The sequence below is a fragment of the Periophthalmus magnuspinnatus genome, chromosome 19 (genome assembly GCF_009829125.3).
Source record: "Periophthalmus magnuspinnatus isolate fPerMag1 chromosome 19, fPerMag1.2.pri, whole genome shotgun sequence".
In the NCBI taxonomy this organism is placed as follows: domain Eukaryota; kingdom Metazoa; phylum Chordata; class Actinopteri; order Gobiiformes; family Gobiidae; genus Periophthalmus; species Periophthalmus magnuspinnatus.
Window position 1 is genome coordinate 17,471,851 of NC_047144.1, and position 23,503 is coordinate 17,495,353.

A 23,503-nucleotide genomic window follows, 5' to 3' on the forward strand; every position below is an offset into this window, starting at 1 on the left:
TATCCAAACCCTTGTCCTGTTTTGACACTGTTCTCAAATTGTATTGGTTCAAGTCTGACTAGTGCAGACTTTGTGCCATTGTATCCTTGAGCAAGACACTTGATACAGAAATCCCATGCGTGAATGTTGTGTTTGAGTGGCAGCCATGTATGAAATTATTTAAATTTGTAAATTTACTTTACAATTTTACTAAGGTTAGTAAGTAAAAATGTTTAGAATGTTTGGAGTGCTTTAACTGAGTAATGTGTAATAAGAACCTGATGGTTCTCCTGGTTTAGTCCTGGTTCAGTCCTCTTTCAGTCTTGGTTTAGTCCTGGTTTAGCTCTGCTTCAGTCCTGATTCAGTCCTAGTTCAGTCCTGGTTCAGTCCTGGTTTAGTCCCGGTTTGGTCTTGGTTTACTTCTGGTTCAGTCCTGGTTTAGTCCTGGTTTAGTCCTGGTTTAGTCCCGGTTTAGTCCTGGTTCAGTTCAGGTTTAATCCTGGTTTAGTCCTGGTTTAGTCCTGGTTCAGTCCTAGTTAATCCTGGTTTAGTCCTCATTCAGTCCTGGTTTAGTCTTTGTTCAGTCCTGGTCTAGTCCTGGTTTAGTCCTGGTTTAGTCCTGGTTTAGTCCTGGTTTCTAACTCTCTGTTGGTTAAATCCGTGATGTTGTTCAGAGGCGACTGCTGCTGTGACTTTGGGCTTTACAAAAATACTTTGAATTGAACTGAATATAAAAAGACCTTAATGAGCGAGTACTTCATAAATACTACAAAGACCTCATTTACCTCTTAGTTTGCCTTTTAACAGTTGGCCATTAAGAAAGATGGAATGTTCTGAAAAAATCGACTTTTAATGAAAAACTTGCATGTCATAAATAATGGAGTTTTCTTCTCTGGTCCATGTTTGAGTAATGTTTGTTCTCCTACGAGGAAGACGCCATTGCTCTAAAATATCCTGTTTTCCCCTACCCCCCATATACACCCAAGTTATTCTTAGTACAACTACTACTACCACTGCTACTATTATTACTGTACCTCGTCTGTTCAGAGCCATGTTCTGATGACCAGAGAATTTGCGGTTTTAGTCCTGGTTCAGTCCTGGTTCAGTCCTGGTTTAGTCCTGGTTTAGTCCTGGTTTAGTCCAGGTTCAATCCTGGTTTAGTGCTGGTTCAGTCCTGGTTCAGTCCTGGTTTAGGCCTGGTTCAGTCCTGGTTTGGTACTGGTTTAGTCCTGATTTACTTCTGGTTTAGCACCGTTTAGTCCTGGTTCAGTCCTGGTTCAGTCCTGGTTCAGTCCTGGTTTAGCCCTGGTTCAGTCCTTGTTTAGTCCAGGTTTAGTCCTGGTTTAGACCTGGTGTAGTCCTGGTTTAAACCTGACTGAGGAGATCTGCTTTCATAAAAGTATAACATATATTTGAGTTTCACGGGTGTTGTTCACGGGTATTGTCTGCGGAGAAGCGAGCAGCGTTTATCAGTCATAAATCCAAAGACTTGTTGATTTATTTTGCCAAGAGGAAAAAGCTAAAACCTCCACTTGTAAATGTTGAAATAAAAAGGCAGTTTTGACGTTTGTGAGACTCGTTTGAAGGTCGTTTGTTTCCCAAGACCTCAGTGGTTTTGAGGTTTGGAAATTTGAGTTACTTTGAAAGGGCAAACATGGAAGTAGGGCATGGGAAGACCTTACACGGGTTTAGCGGCTACAAACCTGAGCGAAAGTGTAAAAAATGAACCACCGTTTACCTTTTTAAAGACAGAACTGGTCCGTTATTGGGCTCATCTCATTTCATAAAGGTCCGATGTTACACAAACTGACTCTTGCAGCTTTAATTTATGTTCTAATGCTGTTACGTCCTCAACAAAACACAACTCCAGGTCTATTTGTGATCAGAAAACAGTGGAAACCTCTTTAAACCCCAACAGAGCGTGCAAATTTCACTGTGAAATAAAACAGCCACAACAAAACTTAAAGCGCTAACACTGTTTCCTGCAGATTAATTGATTTACACCTTTAATAAAACTTTTGCTCTCTGCTCTGATACTAATTGCATTATAACTTTCACATCTCCACAGCACCTTTTATTAAGGCTGTATAAATGGTGCAGTTCGTGTTTGTCACCGGGGCCACGGGAGGAACACAGCCAGAAGTCAGATTTACGAAGTCCTGTGTTTACGTTCCGGTTTATTGAGCTATAAATAAAACTGATTTCTAAAGTTCTGTTACAGTGAAACTTTTAGCACTCGCACGATATTAGTTACAACGAGCAACTTTTGAGAAATAAAAACATTAGTAAGCTTCCTACTACGCCTACTTCCTACTCGCGGCTAGCAGGTTAGCCATGTTCATTTATATTGACACTATGGTATTGACGCTAAAATCAGATGAAGTTCGTCTATCGCCATCGCCATCTTTGTTTTGGCTTCACCTGCACAAACCTCAACGCCAACGAGCTGTCGGGCCTATCGGGGGCACGCCAAGATGAATTCTCCTAAGTTGGTGAACTCACATATCGCCAGAATGAATCTTGTTGTCCGAGGTTAGCACTCTGAAGAGAATTATTACACTGGCTCCTTCAGAGTTGATGTGACCAAACCACAGAACAGTATTGAGATCCCATATGTGAGACCTGCTGTGGTCGCAACTCAATGTGGAAATAATCTTTACTGTTTAAACCATAGACTGTATATATGAATGGACATAGCTAACCTTCTAGCCGCTGCTTTCGAAATAGGAAGTGATCATGGGCGCACTTCTCTGCTCTATTGACTCTGGCTCCAATTCACTCTCTATTGAAAAATGGTGGCCCCTCTCTCTGTCACTGCTGCCGCTTTAGGTATGATTCAAAATAGGCTCTAAAATATAGTTCTATGTTTAGGTTATTCGCTTAGGTTAGTCACACACGGGAGGAGCTCGGAGTAGAGCCGCTGCTCCTCCACACGAAGAGGAGCATCTGAGGTGACTCGGGCATCTGTTCCTGATGCCTCCTGGACGCCTCCCTGGAGAGGTGTTTATGTTCCAATAGGAAGACGCCCCCGGGGAAGACCCATGACACACTGAAAGGACTGTGTCTCTTGGCTGGCCTGGGAACACCTTGAGGTCCCACTAGAGGAGCTGGAGGAAGTGACTGGGGTGAGGGAAGTCTGGGAATTCTTGCTTAGACTGCTGTCCCCACGACCTGGAGATGGATAAGAGGAAGAGTACAGACAAATATATCAAAAATGACCTTTTCTGAGAAGTTTTCAGATAATCTTAGTTGAAAAATGTAATCTACACTGTCCAGAAATGAAACCCAGGATCTCCTTGACACAAAGGCAACAGCTTAAACCATTTCACCACCTGGCTGTGTTATCTTGGCTCTCATGCACACCTGGGGACCTCACACACACATCACTACAGCAGACGAGCGTTCAGGCTTCACAGTGTCGTCCCCGTCTCCTCTGGTCCAGGACTCACTACAGAAGACAAGTGTTTTCTTTGAGGCTTCACAGTGTCGTCCAGGTCTTCTCTGGTCTGGGACTCACTAAAGCAGATGAGTGTTTTCTTTGAGGCCTCACCATGTTTCCTGGTCTACTCTGGTCCAGGACTCACTACAGCTCGCGAGTCTTTTCTTTGAAGCCTCGGCGTGTCGTCCCCGTCTCCTCTGGTCCAGGATTCGTTAAACTGCAGCGTCTGCAGATCATCACATTCTGCTAATAACCCACTCTTCATTTTTGTTTTTTCTCACTGATGTAATCTCTCCTCCTCCTCTTCTCTGGAGTGTGTCATTGTGGGTGAGTTTAACAGCTGATAGCAGAGTAACAGAAAAGCCAAATGCTCGTGTTGATAAGAAACATGAGCTGTAAAGAGACGATGAGACAGAGGGACAACGTAGCTTATATTAGTACATTGTTAAAGTTACAGTAGTTGAAGTAGTAGTAGCAGTAGTAGCGGTGGTGGTAGTAGTACAAATGTAAGATATACTTTATTGTTCTTTATTGTCCAGACTGATTTGTGTTTTTATAGAAGGACATTAGTTTGGTCACCACGTCCTCCGTTGTGTCTCAATCCAGAGCCAAACATGATCGTCCAATCAGATTTGTTTATTGCAGTGACGCATGTGAAACGAAGAAGCTCATTGGTTATCATCATTTTGTACAAAAACAAATCTCTCACCTTTGTGCTTTGCTCATTAATTCCACAGAAATCTGCCATGTTTTTCAGTCTCCTGTGATATTCATTCCCTTTTCTTATTTCCTCATAATCCGCCATATTTGTTTTGATACGCCAGACCGTGTAAGTGTCTCTGATTGGCTCATCCACTTGTCAATCACGCCTATCTGAACTCAGGGAGATTCACCAGCCACTTTTTTTGTATTTGGGTATTCTTTGAAGGGCCGATATTAGACTATTTCTCAGTCAGTTTTGTGTAATATAGGAGGACCCTTTAATGTTTGTAGTAATAGTAGCAGCCTGAGTTCTATAGTAACTGTAGTAACACAAGTAGAGGTAATATTGTGAGTATTAGTGACCACAGCAACCTAAGCATTTTCTCTCTGTAAACTCTGCAGTCAGCAATCTTAAATCCTGGAGGTATAAAGGAGAGTGTTTGCATTTATTCTATTAAATGTGTTTTATTGCTCAGAAATATCTTGATACTACTACTACTTTGCTCTCTCAGTATATTATGAGTACTTGTACCCATTTCCTTCCCAGCTCATTTTCTCCGCTGATAGTGCAGTGTGTGGTTGCATATGTTTAGTCTTTATCTGCGTCTGATTTCACTTTGAGAAAAGAACAAAACGTTTGGTAATAATTTATACCCGCGACCTCCCACGCCCATGAAGTCCCTTTGTTTTCCTGCCAGTGTAAAACGCAGCCTGTGATTTGAGCTCTTTACACCAAATACATCGACACAACACCCCTGCTGCTCCAGTGCCACCTCCCCTCCTCCACCACCACCACCCCCCCCCCCTCGCCCTCCACCGCTGTGTTAGCTGATTACAGTAAAACAACGTTAGCTTGGTCCTGCAGCTCCTGCCTCCATTACATCCAGTCCTGTGTTATGTGCTTTTAAAGAAATACTTTTATTACTGTGGTCGAGAGGAAACAGGGCTCTGTTTATTAGATCAGTGCAGAGGTCACTGGTCTCTGTTGTTCTTTTATGGACTTATAAATGTGAAACGGAACGATGAGGCTGCATGTTTAGTTTTAAAATATATATAATCTTATACTGTTGCTAATAGAGCGATTCATCCAGCAGTGTTTTTGGAGTATTTCTGGACACTTTACATGGTGTTATTCATTCACTCCTGATCATAGACTGTATAACCTGCTAGCTACCACGTTCCATATAAGAAGTGATCATGGGCGCACTTTCAGCTGTATCGACTCTGGCTCCAATTCACTTTCTATTGAAAAACTGTGGCCCCTCACTGCTGCTGTCAGACTTGTAATTTTGGTTGTAAAATGTTCGTATTGACCTGCTCTACATGGTCCTGGAGTTTTTATTTCACTATTGTGCCTGTAAACTTGCACTGTACTGGTGGTATCCTTGGTAGAATGGTGCAGTTTCCTCATCTTTTTACATTTCTTTCACTTTTACACGGGCAAGAAAACTGAAGAAGTTATCAACTATGACATAAATAAGGCTGATTTGTCTGTTATTAATGTTCATATCTTTATTTACAGACACAATAGTGGAATAAAAATGCCAGGATCATGTAGAGTGAGTTAATACGAACATTTTAAGACCAAAATGATGAGTCTGACAGCAGCAGTTACGGAGAGAGGAGCCACAGTTTTTCTATAGAAAGTGAATTGGAGCCAGAGTCGATGGAGCCAGAAGCGTGTCATGCTATGTCCGTTTATATTTACAGTCTATGGTCAGAACTCTTCCAATCCGCCTCACTCCCTCTGTGTTCCCATAATGAACCACATTCTCACATAATCAGAATTTTAATATCGCTCATGTCCCTGGTTTGTCTTTTTTATGAATATTTCAGATGTTGATGTTTTGGGAAATTAAAATTGTTTGTTTTGGGGATAGAACAAAAATCTGCTAAGACTCTGAAATTGTCCATGAAATTAAAATAAATTTACTGTTTACTTTGTGTTTTTAGTGAATCTTTTGAGCCAAACTGTGGAAAGATCGTCGTCAAAGCAGAAAAACTACGGCACAACTTTACCTCTTCAGCTGGTGGGGACTGAATGGAGACCGGTCCACGAACTCAGACACAAGGACAAGGTACCAAAATATATATACTTTTTTTATCCTGTGAATAAAATGTGTTGGTAGGTTTCAATACAAACTCACTACAGTAACAGCTTACAATTTTTTTGCTAATCGATTAATGCGACAGTTTTTTTCTCCAGATTTTTCGTTGTTACATCAGATTTGGTTCAGTTTTTACTAAATGAGAAAAAAATCCTTTCATTAGTGAATTAAATAATGATTGATGAGTTCAGATTAATAAATTGACTTACTTTCAGTCCTAAATCAAATAATTAAAAATGAATACAAGCATTAAAGCTCCACTGTGTAACTTTTTAACCAACAAGTAACTTTTTTTTGTCGTTTTAAAAATACATTTTCAGTGTTTATGGCACTCAAAAACATGAGCAGGCTTGCATCTCCACAAACCTGACTCATATTTGGCCTGGAGGAGCACCTTTAACTGCTTGTTTCCATGGAAATGTCGTTCATTTGGCTATAATATTCCACAGTATGGCATAAAACTTATCTATCTCCATGGAGACTGTTCTGAAGTGTGGTTTTAACTTTCTATTTCCATGAAATCCTGCAGATGACACACCACCTCCAGAAAGTTCCACAGTGTTGCTTTAAATATAACATTATTGACCCAATATTAGAACACTGTCTGCATAAATGTAATAATAAGAGGTTATTTTGTTTGGAAGTTTGCGTTTCTTTGGTGATGTTCGTCGTGAGCGTGTCATTATGCTCTCAGAGTTCAAATAAAAATGAAACAAAAATAAATATTTTTGTGGTGAAATGCAAATGCAGCTGGAGATGTGATTGAGAAAGTCTCAAAATAGCCACATTAATATTCTCATGCAGCGCGTTCAAAGCACAACAACTCAACAAAGTGGGATATTTTTGAACGAGGAAACTGGCAACATAAACAATGCAAAAGATGATGGACAGGTAGTGGAACTGAAGAGGCTCTTTTTGTTCAGGACGACGATGGGGAAGATTAAAGATCATTTTTTATAATATCAAAGCATGTTTTAGGTCAAAGGTCTACAACAAACCACTCAAATAACCTCAGTTAAACCTGTTTTAAATGTGTTGCCATTTGAAACTTTTAAAGCATTCATTGATTTTACATTGGGGCGTCCCGGGTCAGTTGTATAGTTATTTTTTTGGGGGGTGTTTTGGAGGTGGTTTGGTCTTTGGGTCACGAAATTAGATTAGCTACAACCATAGACTGTATATATAAATGGACATAGCTAACCTGCTAGCCGCGGCATTCTAAATAGGAAGTGATCATGGGCGTGCTTCCGGCTACATTAGCTCTGGCTACAATTCACTTTCTATTGAAAAACTGTGGCCTTTCTCTCTGTAACTGCTGCTGTCAGACTCAACATTTTGGTCTTAAATGTTCATATTAACCCGCTCTACATGATCCTGGTGTTTTTATTTCACTATTGTGTCTGTAAATCAAGATATGAACATTAATAACAGAAAATTCAGGTGCTTTCTTTTCCTGAGGTTGTTTCCACTAGCGTTAGCAGCAGGTTTGATTGACAGTGTTGCTAAGCACCCGCTCTCTGCTAAACCAGTGATGCGGGTGGAAAGAGGCGTTACCTTCAACAGCCTCGCTCCAGATTTGCTCTTTGGTTGCTATGATACTCGCAGTTGGAACTGGGCTCCTATTTGTCCGCTATAACTGCTCTAGCCTCGATGAGCTTCATTTGACTGGAGCTGAACGCTGTGGGTGATGTCAGACTCACTCAGTCCACTTCTTTACACAGTCTGTGGATTAGATTATAATGTAAAAACGTGGTAATCTTATAATTTAAACCTCTACAAACATGTTGTGACATGTTTGGGATTCTTGGTTATTACTTAACCCTATAGTGTTGAAGGCTATCGTCGCCGATAGTCGTGCAACCAGTCGTGCTCTCAAGTAAATTCAAACGGCGTCTCAAAGCGGTGGCACGGGGCTATTTAAATATTTTTCCATCATTACGGTAATCTGCCTCTGTTGCTCCGCGAAGTTGACCAATGAGAGCGCGGTGCTGCGGGGATTTTCCCAGTCATTTATTCGATGCGTAAAAGAAAAAATACGGATGAAAGTGTAAAATAGAAGTAGATGTGTGAAAAAATGCAGTAAATTCTGATACTTCCTTTAATATGATTTTTATGGCTAACAAAAATATAAAAGTCTAGGCGAGCTGTACTGGCCCATAGTGTGCTCAGTCCTTAAAGGGTTAAGCAGTTGGCATTGCCCCAAAAACTTGAATATGGTACAGAGGAGGGACAGTGAATGGCACAGAGGAAGAACTTGTGGTACAGAAGAAGAACAGTGTATATATGGTGCAGAGGAGTGACTTGTGGAGGATGGTGAATATATGGTACAGAGGAGAGCGGGGAGGGAACAGAGGAAGAGAGTGAATATATGGTACAGAGGAGTAACTTGTGGTACAGAGGAGGATGGTGAATATATGGTGCAGAGGAGTGACTTATAGGATATGAAGAAAAAAGTAAAACTAAAGCTCACCTTGAGTGTGTTAATTTGAAACATTACTAAACCAGGTGAACCACCTCTGACTCTAAACGAGACGATGTGCTTCAGTCGGGTTCATCGGCTTCAGCTTTGGGAGGTTTTTTCTCATTATCGATTCAAATCATGAGAGACGGAATTTGTTCTGCTTTTTCACTTTCGCTCATTCCTGGGATGGGAAAAACAACAACATGAAATAGTCAAACTCTCTGTAGGAAGAATTTTAATGATGTAGAAGTGATTTCAGAACAGCGTGGGTCCATTTTCTCAAAGTCGTAAATACGTGATTTAAACATGAACACAATCCCCAGTGGTTTGGAGGTAAACTGCAGGAGGTTGAGTCAATTTAAATGCGACACAAACTGAACAGATCTTTTCTTCTTTTAATTCAACCAAATGTCTGAGAGAGGAGGTGGAGCATTGCAGGATTTAACCGTGGACTGAACGTGCACTTCCAGCTCCATCGACTCTAGCTCAAATTCACTTTCTATTAACAAACTGTGGCCCCTCTCTCTGTGCTGCTGCTGTCAGACTCATCATTTTGGTCTTAAAATGTTCGTATTAACTCGCTCTACATGATCCTGGGTTTTTTATTTCCTTATTGTGTTTGTAAATCAAGATATGAACATTAATAACAGACAAATCAGCTGCCTTCTTTCCCCGAGGTCGCTCACCGCTAGCGTTAGCAACAGGTTTGATTGACATTGTTGCCAAGCACTTGCTCCCTGCTCCAAATTCGTTACTATAACTGCTCTAGCCTCGATGAGCTTCATTTTACTGAACGCTGTGGGTGACGTCACACTCCACTTTTTTATACAGTCTATGTTGTGGAACTTTCAAAACAAGGCAAAAGTAACTGGAGACAAGCAGGTAGTGACCCAAAGTTCACACTTCTACTGCTACTACTGCTATTACTACTACTTCACTGTGATTTACATCGGCCTGTCACTCACTCTGGCCTATATTTGTCAGTAGATTATTTTGCTCTTGAAGACTTCCTTCTCACTCACACAGACACACGACTTCAGTCCTGTTTTATACATCTGCAGTTTGAACGCTGCTCTGGACTCACTGTCAAACAGGATCTTGACATAGAGCTAACCCGTGACACAGAGCTAACCTGCGACACACAGCTAACCTGCGACACAGAGCTTCCCCTGCGACACAGAGCTAACCTGTGACACAAGGTTAACCCGTGACACAGACCTAACCCACGACACAGAGCTAACCTGTGACACAGAGCTAACCCGCGACACAGAGCTAACCCGTGACAGAGCTAACCCGTGACACAGAGATAACCTGCGACACTAAGTTAACCCGCGACACAGAGCTAACCTGCGACACAAAACTAACCTGCGACACAGAGCTAACCTACGACACAGAGCTAACCCGTGACACAGAGCTAACCCGCAACACAGAGCTAACCTGTGACACAGAGTTAACCCGCGACACTGAGCTAAGCCACGACACAGAGTTTGACCGCACCACAGAGCTAATCCGCAACACAAAGTTGACCCGCAACCCTAAGCTAACCCGTGACACAGAGCTTACCCGTGACACAAAGCTAACCCGCGACACAAAGCTAACCCGCCACACAAAGATAACCCGGGACACAGAGCTAACCCGCGACATAAAGCTAACCCGCTACACAAAGTTAACCCGCGACACAAAGCTAACCCGCCACACAAAGCTAACGTGCCACACAAAACTTACCCGCAACATCACGCTAACCCTCGACACAAGGATAACCCGTGACACTAAGCTAACCCATCGCCGGTTAGCTTTGTTTTCTGCCAGAGTAAACGCTTCATCGGGATCTCTGCTTCTCTCATTAAACCCTGGTCGTGTTCGATGTGTCACAGCTGTGGTTCTGGGTGGCACTTTTAAATATTTGTCAGAATTGTTTTAGTTACTGCGACGACTCAGCAATTTTCAGAACAAAGGGACACATGGGATCAGTCAGTCAGAGGTTTGAGGAGGAGGAGAGGACAGTTACTGCAGTACAAGAAATATGGACAAGTACAACTTGTTTGACAGAAAGTAGTTTTAACTTGTAAGTTCACTTTTGGATAAATTATACTGTATGTAGTACATTTTAATTAAATATATACTGTATATGCAGATGTGGGTAAAGTGATCATAATGTGAGAGGAAAGGGTTTTCTATATATAATCTACTACTACTATTACTACTACTACTGTTACTACTGCTACTGCTACTACCACTGCTGCTACTACTACTACTGCTATTGCTACTGCTATGACTACTGCTACTACTACTGCTGCTGCTACTACTACAACTGTTACTACTACTGCTGGCACTACTACTGCTACTACTATTACTGCAACTACTACTGCTACTACTACCACTGCTACTACTACTATTACTGCTACTACTACTACTACTACTCCTACTCCTACTACTACTATTACTGCAACAACTACTGCTGCTACTACCGCTGCTACTACTACTATTACTGCTACTACTACTACTACTGCTACTGCTACTACTACTACTACTACTACCACTACTATTACTGCCACTACTATTACTACTACTTCTGTCACTGTAACTACACTTCTATTACCACCTTCACTACCACACTGGCCACACCTCCCAGAAAAACCCAGATCTCATCTTGTGTCCTTGAGCAAGACACTTCATCAAAATGACCAAGTATCAAGGCATTATCATCACTTCTACTACTACTACCACTTCAACCACTTCTACTGCAAATACGACTACCGCTAGTGCCCAGATTACTACCGCTACTACTTCTAATCACTACTACTACTACTACTTGGAATTTTTTTAATTTTGGAAAATTTTGGAATACTTGGACGTATTTTAATTCAAACCGTATCCTTTTTGTGTGTACCTGCAAACACTGCTCTGTACACGTGTCAGATTAACACTTCAATCAGTCAACATTCAGAATAAATATTTTCTTAAACGTATTTGTGTAACTCTGTGTTGTTATTCTGACGTTTTTCCAGATTTTGTTGTTTTCATTTCTCGTCCCGTCTCTCCTCAGATCCACCCTTCGTCTCTGAAGCTGCAGATTGAAGTGGAGGGCGAACAGCTGCTCTTGGCTCTGGACAAAAACCAGTAAGAGTCCCTGTGTTTTCCTCCTCTCTGTGTTTCAGATACTTTCTCGTTCATGTTGGTGTGAGACAGATGGGACTGGGGCAGGTGTGGTACAACCCGTCTGGAGCTGAGGACTATGGTGTACTTTTGGATCATGTTTTTGGACCATGTTTTTGCAAGTTTCTGTGGGAAAAGTTGCAAAATATTGTAATGATTTCATCTAACTAGGTGTTGAAATGTTAGGACTGTTTCCATAGCGATTAGTATTTCAGTAGACTGGTTTATTCTGTCTAAATCTGACCCATTCTGCAAACTGTTGTGTTCAGATCTTTAATCATGTTCTAGTCGTTTCTTCTCATTGAGCCTCTGAAGTTGTATTTGGAGTGATTCATGTTTGACTAATCTTTAATCGACTATTTTCAAGACGCCATTTTGTCGATCTACTCCCGTTTTCACCTCCACCGGTACACGCCCACTGTGACGTACACACTTCCTTCTCCTTTATTTTCTTAATTGGTGATACTCGTAGGATTCGGCAGTGTTGCGTAGTCATTTTAGTACAAATTTATTTAAATGGGCTGCTCGCTAGTGTGAAGTGCAGCAGCATGCAGCGCTAGAAAATGTGTAAATTATAACATAATGATCCACGAGGGTCAGAGATGAGAACTATAAAGACATAAGCACAAGGCTGATTTAGTCCCAATGATTTAGTCCCAATTTTGTCTCAGTTTGAATGTGGTGTGTGCAGTTTGCAGTATTTAAGTTATTAGCTTGCTTTAAAGGTGCTCTATGTAACTTTTCTGGTGTTTGTCATTAAACTGATCTATCTGGTATTTTACAACTACAGGTGTGTGAATGAATCAAAAATACCTTGAAAAACATGCATTCTTACTGTACGCAGGGTCCCCTCTCCACAGATCTGACTGTAATTTGGCCTGGTTGCGTCAGCTGCTTGTCGTCATAGAGATAGATGAGATTGATGCAGTATGGTGGAACATACCAGCTGTAGCAACAAGTTCACGTTCAATTCAAGTGTTTCCAGTTCAAGTTTATTTCCATAGCATGTTTAAAACAACTTGAGCTGAACAAAGAGCTTCACATAAAGTAAGATAAAGTATTAAATGCCAGGGAGAAAAGGTGGGTTTTCAGCCTGAGAGGATCTGACAGACAGAGGGCGCTGTTCCATAGTTGAATAAAGAGGACCCATAGAGTTCAGACATTTAAAGAGGACCCACAGAGCGCACATGTTTAAAGAGGACCCATAGAGTACACACATTTAAACACAATCCGTAACATTTATAACATGTACACAAGCAGGTAACACACACCCTCCTCCAGAAAGGTTACACAGTGTGCCTTTAATGCTCTATTTAAATGTAAGTTTTCTGAATCTTCAAACAGAATAGGTTTATAACTGAATCTGACCTGAAGATTCTGAACCTTCCCCCGTTGACATTTAAATGAAATGTTCTTCAGACAGACAGATGACTCTGAGTACAGCCTCTTTTCTTTGTCTTATTACATGTCACTCAAAAAGACACATTAAAGCTGCTGTTCCTGATTTTTACCATCTTAAAAACACAAAAAACAGAACAAGATCGTTTTAAACAGTTTACAGTGGTCCAAAGTTACTCCTCTATTACCTTATCCATTCAGAGCATCCTAAGTATTCACCATGATGAGTTTATAAGCAGTTTTTACAACTCTCAGAGACCAGAGCGGAGTTTTTCTCATCAAGGAACAACAACTAGCATGCTAACACACACTCCTCTGACAATAAAACACTTTCTAATTAGACTACCATAGTCTGTTTATATAAATGGACATCGCTAACCTGCTAGCTGCCATGTTCCAAACAGGAAGTGATCATGGGCGCGCTTCTGACTCCATCGACTCTGGCTTCATTTCACTTTCTATTGAAAAACTCTGGCCCCTCTCTCTGTAACTGCTGCTGTCAGACTCGTCATTTTGGTCTTAAAATGTTCATCTTAACCCGCTCTACATGATCCTGGGGATTTTATTTCACAATTTATTTGACTGGAGCTGAACGCTGTGGGATTCAGACTATGGGCAAGACACATTTCACTCAAATACATCCAAAAATTCAAAATCAGGTACAACGCCTTTAATGTAGAAAGTACAGAGTGAATTTCCACAAAGCCAAATTATAAAAACTTCCAGACCACCACCCCCCTCTGCTCCTTTTGTCTCCCCGAAAAAAAGACTTGAAAGCGGGGAGCGAGGGGGCAGATCCTGGGTGCATCACATAGACCCTGATGAAAGACGACTCCGCTCTCCTCCTCCTCATCTCTTTTCTTCATCTCCGTCATAACACTGGGGAGATGGGCGACTTGTGTGTGAACAAAGACCCATCCGACATAGAGCGTAATAGACACTGTCAACACGGAGGGATGCAGAGGGGAGGAAGGAAGCCATTTTGAAAAAGTGAGTGGTATTATAAAGGAAAGGTGGTTGGGACATTGTTTTATCTGTTTTTGAAATAAATATCCTTACTATAACTCCACAAATTCCAAAGTTAGACATGGAATTTCTATTGAATCCATAAACCGTATATATAAATGGACATAGCTAACCTGCTAGCTGCCGTGTTCCAAACAGGAAGTGAGCATGGGCGCACTTCCTGCTCCATAGACTTATCCATTCAGAGCATCCTAAGTATTCACCCTGATGAGTTTATTAGCAGTTGTTATAACTCTCAGAGACCAGAGCGGAGTTTTTCTCACCATGGTAAAAGTGAACAAAAACTAGCATGCTAACACACACTCCCTGGTTCACTGGTAATAAAATATTTTATAATTAGACAGTATCATAGTATATTAGTTTATATAAATGGACATAGCTAACCTGCTAGCCACTGTGTTCCAAACGGGAAGTGATCATTGGCGCGCTTCCAGCTCCGTCGACTCTGGCTCCAATTCACTTTCTATTGAAAAACTGTGGCTCCTCTCTCTGTAACTGCCAGACTCTTCATTTTGGTCTTAAATGTTCGTATTAACCTGCTCTACATGATCCTACGTTTTTTATTTCATAATTTTGTCTGTAAATCAAGATATGAACATTAATAACAGACAAATCAGGCGCCTTCTTTCCCTGAGGTTGCTCTTGCTAGCGTTAGCAACAGGTTTGATTGACAGTGTTGCTAAGCACCTAGTCTATGATAATTTAACAGATATTAACCTTAAACCATGTCAACATTAATCATCACAAATCCAAACCTGCCTTCAGCTCAGTTTTAAAGACGCACTACGTAACATTTCTAGTAAAAGAGTACTCCACCTGGCTGTCTCCATGGAAATATTATTGCTTTAAATGTGTCACTGTATGGCATTAAACTTACCTATCTCCACGGAGTCAACCAGGTGACCCAACCAGGCCAACTTACAGATCAGATCTATGGAAAGGCAAGCCCGCTCACTGTTAAGAATACTTGTTTTTCCAAATATGTTATATAACAGCAAAAACTCCACCTGACACTGGATACATGCATAGTTATGTTTAAAGCTACACTGAGTAACATTCCAAAGCAATAAATTCAACAGTGGATTTTTACTATGGGCAGTTTACGATTGTTATGTTTGAACACGGCCGGCGTTTGTTGAGAATAGGAAGTGATTGATGGAGTAATATGTTTTCAATTCGGCCCAAGCTCCACACATGAGCGAGCGAGTCTGAGCGAAGAGGAGGAGGAGAGAGGAGGGACACTGCCACTTCTCACTTTGAGCTTTAATCTATGGAAATTCTACCTGCAGACAGCGACAAAGGCTTTCAGCTCTACTTGAAACGTGGGGATTACTTCATACAATGGTGCACAGTGGCATTCTGGGTAATTTCAGGAAAGAGTTTGGGGGTTTGATCACTGACGACATGAACGGTCGAAGTCAGACGCCTGGAATAATCTCAAAATAGGTCAATAATAGATCAGAGTTTTCTAGCTTCAAGACACTCAAAGCGATTTACGTCAAGGAACCACTCATACATTCATACAACGGTGTACGCAGACACTGAGGGCGAGGTGGGTTAAGTGGCTTGCCCAAGGACACAACGACAGGATTCGTCTGTGGGAGCTGGAATCGCATCGGTAACTGTCGTCGTTTATGTCGAGGGCGGGAGTTGAACCAACAACATTCGGATCAGCGGGCAAATGGTCGACCAACTGAGCCACTGGCGCGCTAAATCTCTTTCATTTTTGTCTTAGTTTTGCTCTTTTGGCTTAAAGGACAAACTAAACCTGCACAGAAATCAGATTACTCACAGATGCACACTCATAATCTGATTACTATCTGATTTTTGAGTTATAAGATTACTCAAATAAACTGCACAATCATTTAATTTCTTTCTGATCTTGGTCCCTCAGATCACACACGTCAGATGTTGTGGTTTTCCAAACAGGAAGTGATCATGTGCGCTCTTCCAACTCCATTAACTCTGGCTCCGATTCACTTTCTATTGAAAAACTGTGACTCATCATTTTGGTCTTAAAACGTTCGTATTAACCCGCTCTACATGATCCTGCAGTTTTTATTCTGTCTGTAAATCAAGCTGTGAACAATAATAACAGACAAACCAGGCGCCTTCTTTCCCTGAGGTTGCTCCCGCTAGCGTTAGCAACCGGTTTGATTGATAGCGTTGCAAAGCTCCCCGCTCTCCGCTAAACCATCAACAGCCTCGGTCTAGATTTCTCTCTTTGGTTGCTATGATACTCACGGTCAAAATTCCAATAATTGCCGATAAGTGCTAGCGTCGATGAGTTTCATTTGGAGTAGTACACGAGGATAAAATCTGGTGCAGGTCCTTTAATGGCACCTGTGCTCGATGTAATATAGACTTGGAACAGTAAGTACGCAGACTCACCAATCCAAATATATCTTTCTTTGTGAGTGGAAGAATGAGACTTGATTGCAGTGACGTCATTCAGACCTGAGCATAACAATGGAGCTTAAGTACAATCATCACCTCCTCAGAAGAGTGGGCTCCTCAGGCTCCTCAGGCTCCTCAGGCTCCTCAGGCTCCTCAGGCTCCTCAGGCTCCTCAGGCTCCTCAGGCTCCTCAGGCTCCTCAGGCTCCTCAGGCTCCTCAGGCTCCTCAGGCTCATCAGGCTCCTCAGGCTCCTCAAGCTCCTCAAGCTCCTCAAGCTCCTCAGGCTCCTCACCCCCTGGTCTCACTCCAGATGTCTCTATATCATCTGAGGAAGGAAGAATTGCAAAACAGAAGATTGTTTGGTCTTATAATGCCATATGAACAGTATATGTACATTACAATTTCACATTTATATTACACAAACTGACTCTTGTAAGCGTTAAGTCATGTTCTAATGCTGTTACCTCCTCAAAAACAGACCTGGAGTTGTGTTTTGCTTCATTCACACTCTTTATTATTAGTCTGTCTACATCTCCAAAGCTCAAAATGCTCTGTTCCACCTTGTGATGTCACGAAGTGGTAGTTTTCAAGTTAACATTTCTGGTGGGGGGTCAGTCACCTGCTTGTCTCCATGGAGATGTTATTACTTTGCCTGTAATGTTAAACATCATGGCATTTAACATATCTCTCCGTAGAAACAAGCAGTGATGCCTCCAGGTCCATGTTACAAGTCAGATCTGTGGAAAGGCAAGCTCGCTCACAATAAGAATGAAAGAAAGTTTGATGCCGTATTGTGGAATATTTCAAGCAAAGTCTTAAAAGGTCCATAGAATCAAGCAGGTGGAGGATCGCCCATACCTGAAAAGTTACACAATGCACCTTTAACTTCTTGGATTGAATAAGAGTTTGTAGACCATGGGGTAAAATGGCTACAAACATAGTATATTATGACATAGTTTAATTTTACAAAACAATAATCTATCATTTTAAAATGACTTTATTTTATTTTTTTATTTTTATTTATGGTGGTACACAACTTCTGTAGCCACAGCTGCCCTGACTTAGACTGACACAAACATGGCTGCCAGTCCATGCCAACAGCCTCTGAGCACTTATCACTTATCCATTCTTGTACAGGATTGTTGAAGTGTCTTGCCCAAGGACACAGTGATATCAGTCAGAACTGGCATTGAACCACCACTCTTCTCATTATAACCCCACCTCTACCATCTTTTCAACTCTCACCTCAAAAATCCTCCTGCCAAAATACTAAGAATATATTTTTAGTTTTAAAGCCATAAATCTTCTGCTCCACAAAATAAGACAAAAATAAGTCATAAAAATCAAATAAAATCTTGATATTGTCTTGCGGCGTCTGTGAAAGTGTCTGTAGATGTTTGAGTTTCCATCACACTCGGACGTCGTTTCACCTCATTCGTCTCTGCTCCTCTCGTTCGTGTCTCATAATATCTCATAAAACAGCTCAAAGTCTGATTGAAAGCTGTTGTTTGGAGACGACATCGACGTGTTGAGAAGGTCTGAGCGAATCCAGAGTCTTTTTCTCCCTTTGGCTCGTTCTGATGAGACAAATCTTAGAGGCACCAACTCAAGATTAGCTCAAAAATCATTGTTAGCTTGAGTCTTTGTGTTATTTTTTATCCAAATTTTGAGTCTGAATCATAGACTGTATATATAAATGGACAGAGCTAACCTGCTAGCCACGAGTATTTTAATTATTACTGTCAAAATCAGTCTTAAAGTTGGAACCATTTCACTTGTATTTGAAAAATCAAGTTTAAAATTCATGTGTCGTGAAGCAGACGGTCAGATGTATTTCGCTGTAGTCATGGCGTCAAATGAAAACCTAATTTTTGCAAAAAGTTTAGAAAGAACGAAGCCAAAGTCCAGTTTCCAGACTTAAAAAACTAACCCAGTGAATGTGGAGTCTGTGAGGGCAGCTCAGGGCAGCGGGGTAAAGGATGGTGAGTTCAGGACAAACGATGGTGAGCTCAGGACAAACGATGGTGAGTTCAGGACAAACGACGGTGAGCTCAGGACAAACGTTGGTGAGTTCAGGACAAACGATGGTGAGCTCAGGACAAACGATGGTGAGTTCAGGACAAACGATGGTGAGCTCAGGACAAACGACGGTGAGTTCAGGACAAACAACGGTGAGTTCAGGACAAACGATGCTGAGCTCAGGACAAACGACGGTGAGTTCAGGACAAACGATGGTGCGCTCAGGACAAACGATGGTGAGCTCGAGGCAAACGATGGTGAGCACAGGACAAACGATGGTGAGTTCAGGACAAACGATGGTGAGCTCGAGGCAAACGATGGTGAGCTCAGGACAAACGATGGTGAGTTCAGGACAAACGATGGTGAGCTCAGGACAAACGATGGTGAGTTCAGGACAAACGATGGTGAGTTCAGGACAAACGATGGTGAGCTCGAGGCAAACGATGGTGAGCACAGGACAAACGATGGTGAGTTCAGGACAAACGATGTTGAGCTCGAGGCAAACGATGGTGAGCACAGGACAAACGATGGTGAGCTCAGGACAAACGATGGTGAGCTCAGGACAAACGATGGTGAGCTCAGGACAAACGATGGTGAGCTCGAGGCAAACGATGGTGAGCACAGGACAAATGATGGTGAGTTCAGGACAAACGATGGTGAGCTCGAGGCAAACGATGGTGAGCACAGGACAAACGATGGTGAGCTCAGGACAAATGATGGTGAGCTCGGCGCAAACGACGGTGAGTTCAGGACAAACGACGGTGAGTTCAGGACAAACGACGGTGAGTTCAGGACAAACGACGGTGAGCTCAGGACAAACGACGGTGAGCTCAGGACAAACGACGGTGAGCTCAGGACAAACGACGGTGAGCTCAGGACAAACGACGGTGAGCTCAGGACAAACGATGGTGAGCTCGGGACAAATGATATGAGCTCGGGGCAAATGATGGTGAGCACAGGACAAACGATGGTGAGCTCGAGGCAAATGATGGTGAGTTCAGGACAAACGATGGTGAGCTCAGGACAAACGATGGTGAGTTCAGGGCAAATGATGGTGAGCTCAGGACAAACGATGGTGAGTTCAGGACAAACGATGGTGAGCTCAGGACAAACGATGGTGAGCACAGGACAAACGATGGTGAGTTCAGGACAAATGATGGTGAGCTCAGGACAAACGATGGTGAGCTCAGGACAAACGATGGTGAGTTCAGGACAAACGATGGTGAGCTCAGGACAAACGATGGTGAGCTCAGGACAAACGATGGTGAGCTCAGGGCAGTGGGGCAAATGATGGTGAGCTCAGCCCTTTATGTGGAGACAAGAAAAATGTGAATGATTTTTTTTTGGGCTGTTATAGTGTGTTCTGCTGATGAAAGCTCTAGTGTAATGTGTAGTGTGTGTGTGCCTGTGTGTGTGTGTGTGTGTGTCGGGGTGTGTGTGTGAGACGTAAATAAATGAGTGCAGGTGGTGGTTTTGGCTCTATGAATTTATATGTCTATGCTAATGCTAAAGGGGCGCTGCTGTCTCCATGGAGATATTGCATTGCCTGGAAAGTTCTATCGTGTGGCTTTAAATGCCTGTCTTGCATTTCATTACATGGTTGTGTTGTGAAAACATGAGCAGGGGTCGCCTCTCCACAGATCTGACCTGTCATTTAAACAAATGAGTGCAGGTGGTGGTTGTAACTTTATGAATTTATATGTTTATGCTAATGTTAATGGAGCATTGCTGTCTCCATGGAGATATTGCATTGTCTGGAATGTTCCATAATGTGGCATTAAGTCTAGTCTTTCATTATATGGGTGTTTTTTATTGCTCAAAAACATCTCAACAAAAATGCAGTGTCTCCCTGTCTGTGTGGAGTTTGCGTGTTCTCCTTGTGTCTGTGTGGAGTTTGCGTGTTTTTCCTGTGTCTGTGTGGAATTAGCGTTTTCTCCCTGTGTCTACATAGAGTTTGCTTGTTCCCCTTGTGTCTATTTGGAGTTTGTGTGTTCTCCCTGTGTCTGTGGAGTTTGCTTGTTCCCCTTGTGTCTATTTGGAGTTTGTGTGTTCTCCCTGTGTCTGTGGAGTTTGCATGTTCTCCTTGTGTCTGTCTGGAGTTTGCAGACTGTGTCTCCCTGTGTCTGTTAGTGTTTGTGTGTTCTTCCTGTGTCTGTGTGGAGTTTGCATGTTCTCTCTTTGTGGAGTTTGCATATCCTCCTTATGTCTGTTTGGAGTTTGCATGTTCTCCCTGAGTCTGTGTGGAGTTTGCTTGTTCTTGCTGTGTCTGTGTGGAGTTTGCATGTTCTTGCTGTGTCTGCGTGGAGTTTGCATGTTATTCCTGTGTCTGTTTGGAGTTTGCATGTTCCTCCTGTGTCTGTTTGGAGTTTGCTTATTCTCCCTGTGTCTGTGTGGAGTTTGCATGTTCTTGCTGTGTCTGTGTGGAGTTTGCATGTTCTTGCTGTGTCTGTGTGGAGTTTGCATGTTCCTCCTGTGTCTGTTTGGAGTTTGCATGTTCCTCCTGTGTCTGTGTGGAGTTTGCATGTTCTTGCTGTGTCTGTGTGGAGTTTGCATATACTCCCTGTGTCTGTGTGGAGTTTGCATGTTCTTGCTGTGTCTGTGTGGAGTTTGCTTATTCTTCCTGTGTCTGTTTGGAGTTTGCATGTTCTCCCTGTGTCTGGTTGAGTTTGCTGCTTAACTCCAGTCTCCTCCATCAACGCAGAACCTTCAAAACGGAAAAACATCTCCATGGAGAACCAGGTCATGTACTCTTAGCTGGAAAAGTTACGCAGTACATCTTTAAAGATAAGAAAAACAAAATGAATGTGTGAACGTGATGTTATATATAGACTTGTTTTTTCTGTTAGACAAAATGGAGGCCCTTTTTTTTCCAGAAGTTCTTTTGTTCGAGCCATGACTGAGCTGAGAGCATTTCTGTGTGTTATGACCTGCCTGCGTCACATTTTTGCATTAAACATTTGCAAATCCATCTTGATACAACCTGAGAAACCCATTTGTCATTTTATTTAGTACCATATGTATTTTTAAGACGAAAATCCCATTAAAATCCTAAAGGGACCCGTGATTTCTTTCATTACATGTTCCAGTCCAATGTTCGACCTCATCAACAAGAGCGTGCATGATGAGATAAATCAAGATTAAGATTATTGTTTCATTATTTGCTGCTTTCAACAAGCTTCATTCTTCTCGTAAATGTGTTTAGTGGAACAAAACTCCCCAGATTTGTTCATAACCTTGTTTTGTATGTCATTACAACACTATAAAAGTTATATATTGCTTTTTATCAGTGAGGACGGGGACCTTATCTAACCCAGAGATATTAAAACCAGAATGAGCTTTACTAGGAAAATATGGGAGAATGGAGGGTCAAGCGTGGACTAAACCTGGACTGAACCTGGACTAAACCAGGACTAAACCTGGACTAAACTAGGACTAAATTTAGACTAAACCTGGATTAAACCTGGACTAAACCTGGACTAAATATGGACTACACCTGGACTAAACCTGGACGAAACCAGGACTGAACCAGGACTGAACCAGGACTGAACCAGGACTGAACCAGGACTAAACATGCACTAAACATGGACTAAACATGGACTAAACATGGACTAAACTTGGATTAAACTTGGACAAAACCTGGACGAAACCAGGACTGAACCAGGACTGAACCAGGACGAAACCAGGACGAAACCAGGACGAAACCAGGACGAAACCAGGACTAAACCAGGACTAAACCAGCCTATAGAGTGCAGGGACGTCATCTGAAACCCAGCACTAGCATGCTCTACGAGTGGCACATTGCTGTGATGACGTTTGCGTTGACCTAAAGGGGCGGACAGGAATGATCACATGGCATCACTTTTCTATGCAGCGCTTTTCCACTTTCAAGGCTCAAAGTGCTTTACATCGAGGAACCACTCACCCATTCACACACACATTCATACACCAGTGTACACAGACACTGGGAGTGAGGGGGGTTAAGTGTCTTGCCCAAGGACACAGCGATAGTATTCATCTGTGAGAGCTGGAATCACATCAAACATGTGTGAATGAAACAAAACACAACTCTAGGTATGTTTTTGAGGAGGTAACGGCATTAGAACTATAACGTTTTGCTTCATAAATCATCTAAAATTTTGGGCACCATAGAGAGAGAGAGTCCAATTAATAATACAACACTTTGGAAGATTCTGGGTATAACTGTGAGGCGAGTGCGTAGGTGTGGGCTTTGTTTATGTACAGCTTATTGTACAGATATCGAGGTCAAAATAAGCCCACTGTGAGCTGTCTGCATCTAATTAGGAAGTGTTTTATTGTCCAAGAATCAGGATGTGTGCGTTAGCTTTACCATGGTCGAAAAACTATAATGCAACTGCAATAATTTTGGACAACTGAGAACTGCTTCAAAAGTTCAGTTTATAAAAATCAGGTACAGCACCTTTAATTAAGTACTTACCATAGACCAGGTTTGTCCAAACAGAGTTGAAACAGAGGCCCACAGACCGGTAGTCAATATTTAGATGCATTTTGTGTGGTTTTGACAGAGCCGCTGTACCTTTAAGGCTTAAACATTCATTTCAGGTCTGTATCACAATAAAATGTGACGTTCTTGAGGTGGTAGTGGCAGAATGACTTAACTATGCTGCAAAAATACTGCCTATGGTCAAATGAACCAGTTTAGCGCAAGGACTAAGGGCCAATAAAAATGTATCCAAGGGCCGCATTTGGTCCCTGGGCCATAGTTTGGACGCCCTTGCCATAGACTGTATAAAGAAATGGATGTCACCCACAGCATTCGGTTCCAGTCAAATGAAGCTC

The 23,503-nt window shown here is 42.1% G+C and overlaps 1 protein-coding gene across 1 annotated transcript in view; it reads left to right on the forward strand.

The window, feature by feature from the left end:
- LOC117386889 (disintegrin and metalloproteinase domain-containing protein 12-like) overlaps window positions 1-23,503 on the forward strand; it is a 160,547-nt gene that overhangs the window by 23,013 nt on the left and 114,031 nt on the right. The window contains exons 2-3 of the mRNA XM_055229843.1: window positions 6,074-6,198; window positions 11,736-11,809. Coding sequence (XP_055085818.1) covers window positions 6,074-6,198; window positions 11,736-11,809 — 199 coding nt within the window. The remainder of the gene's footprint in view (window positions 1-6,073; window positions 6,199-11,735; window positions 11,810-23,503) is intronic.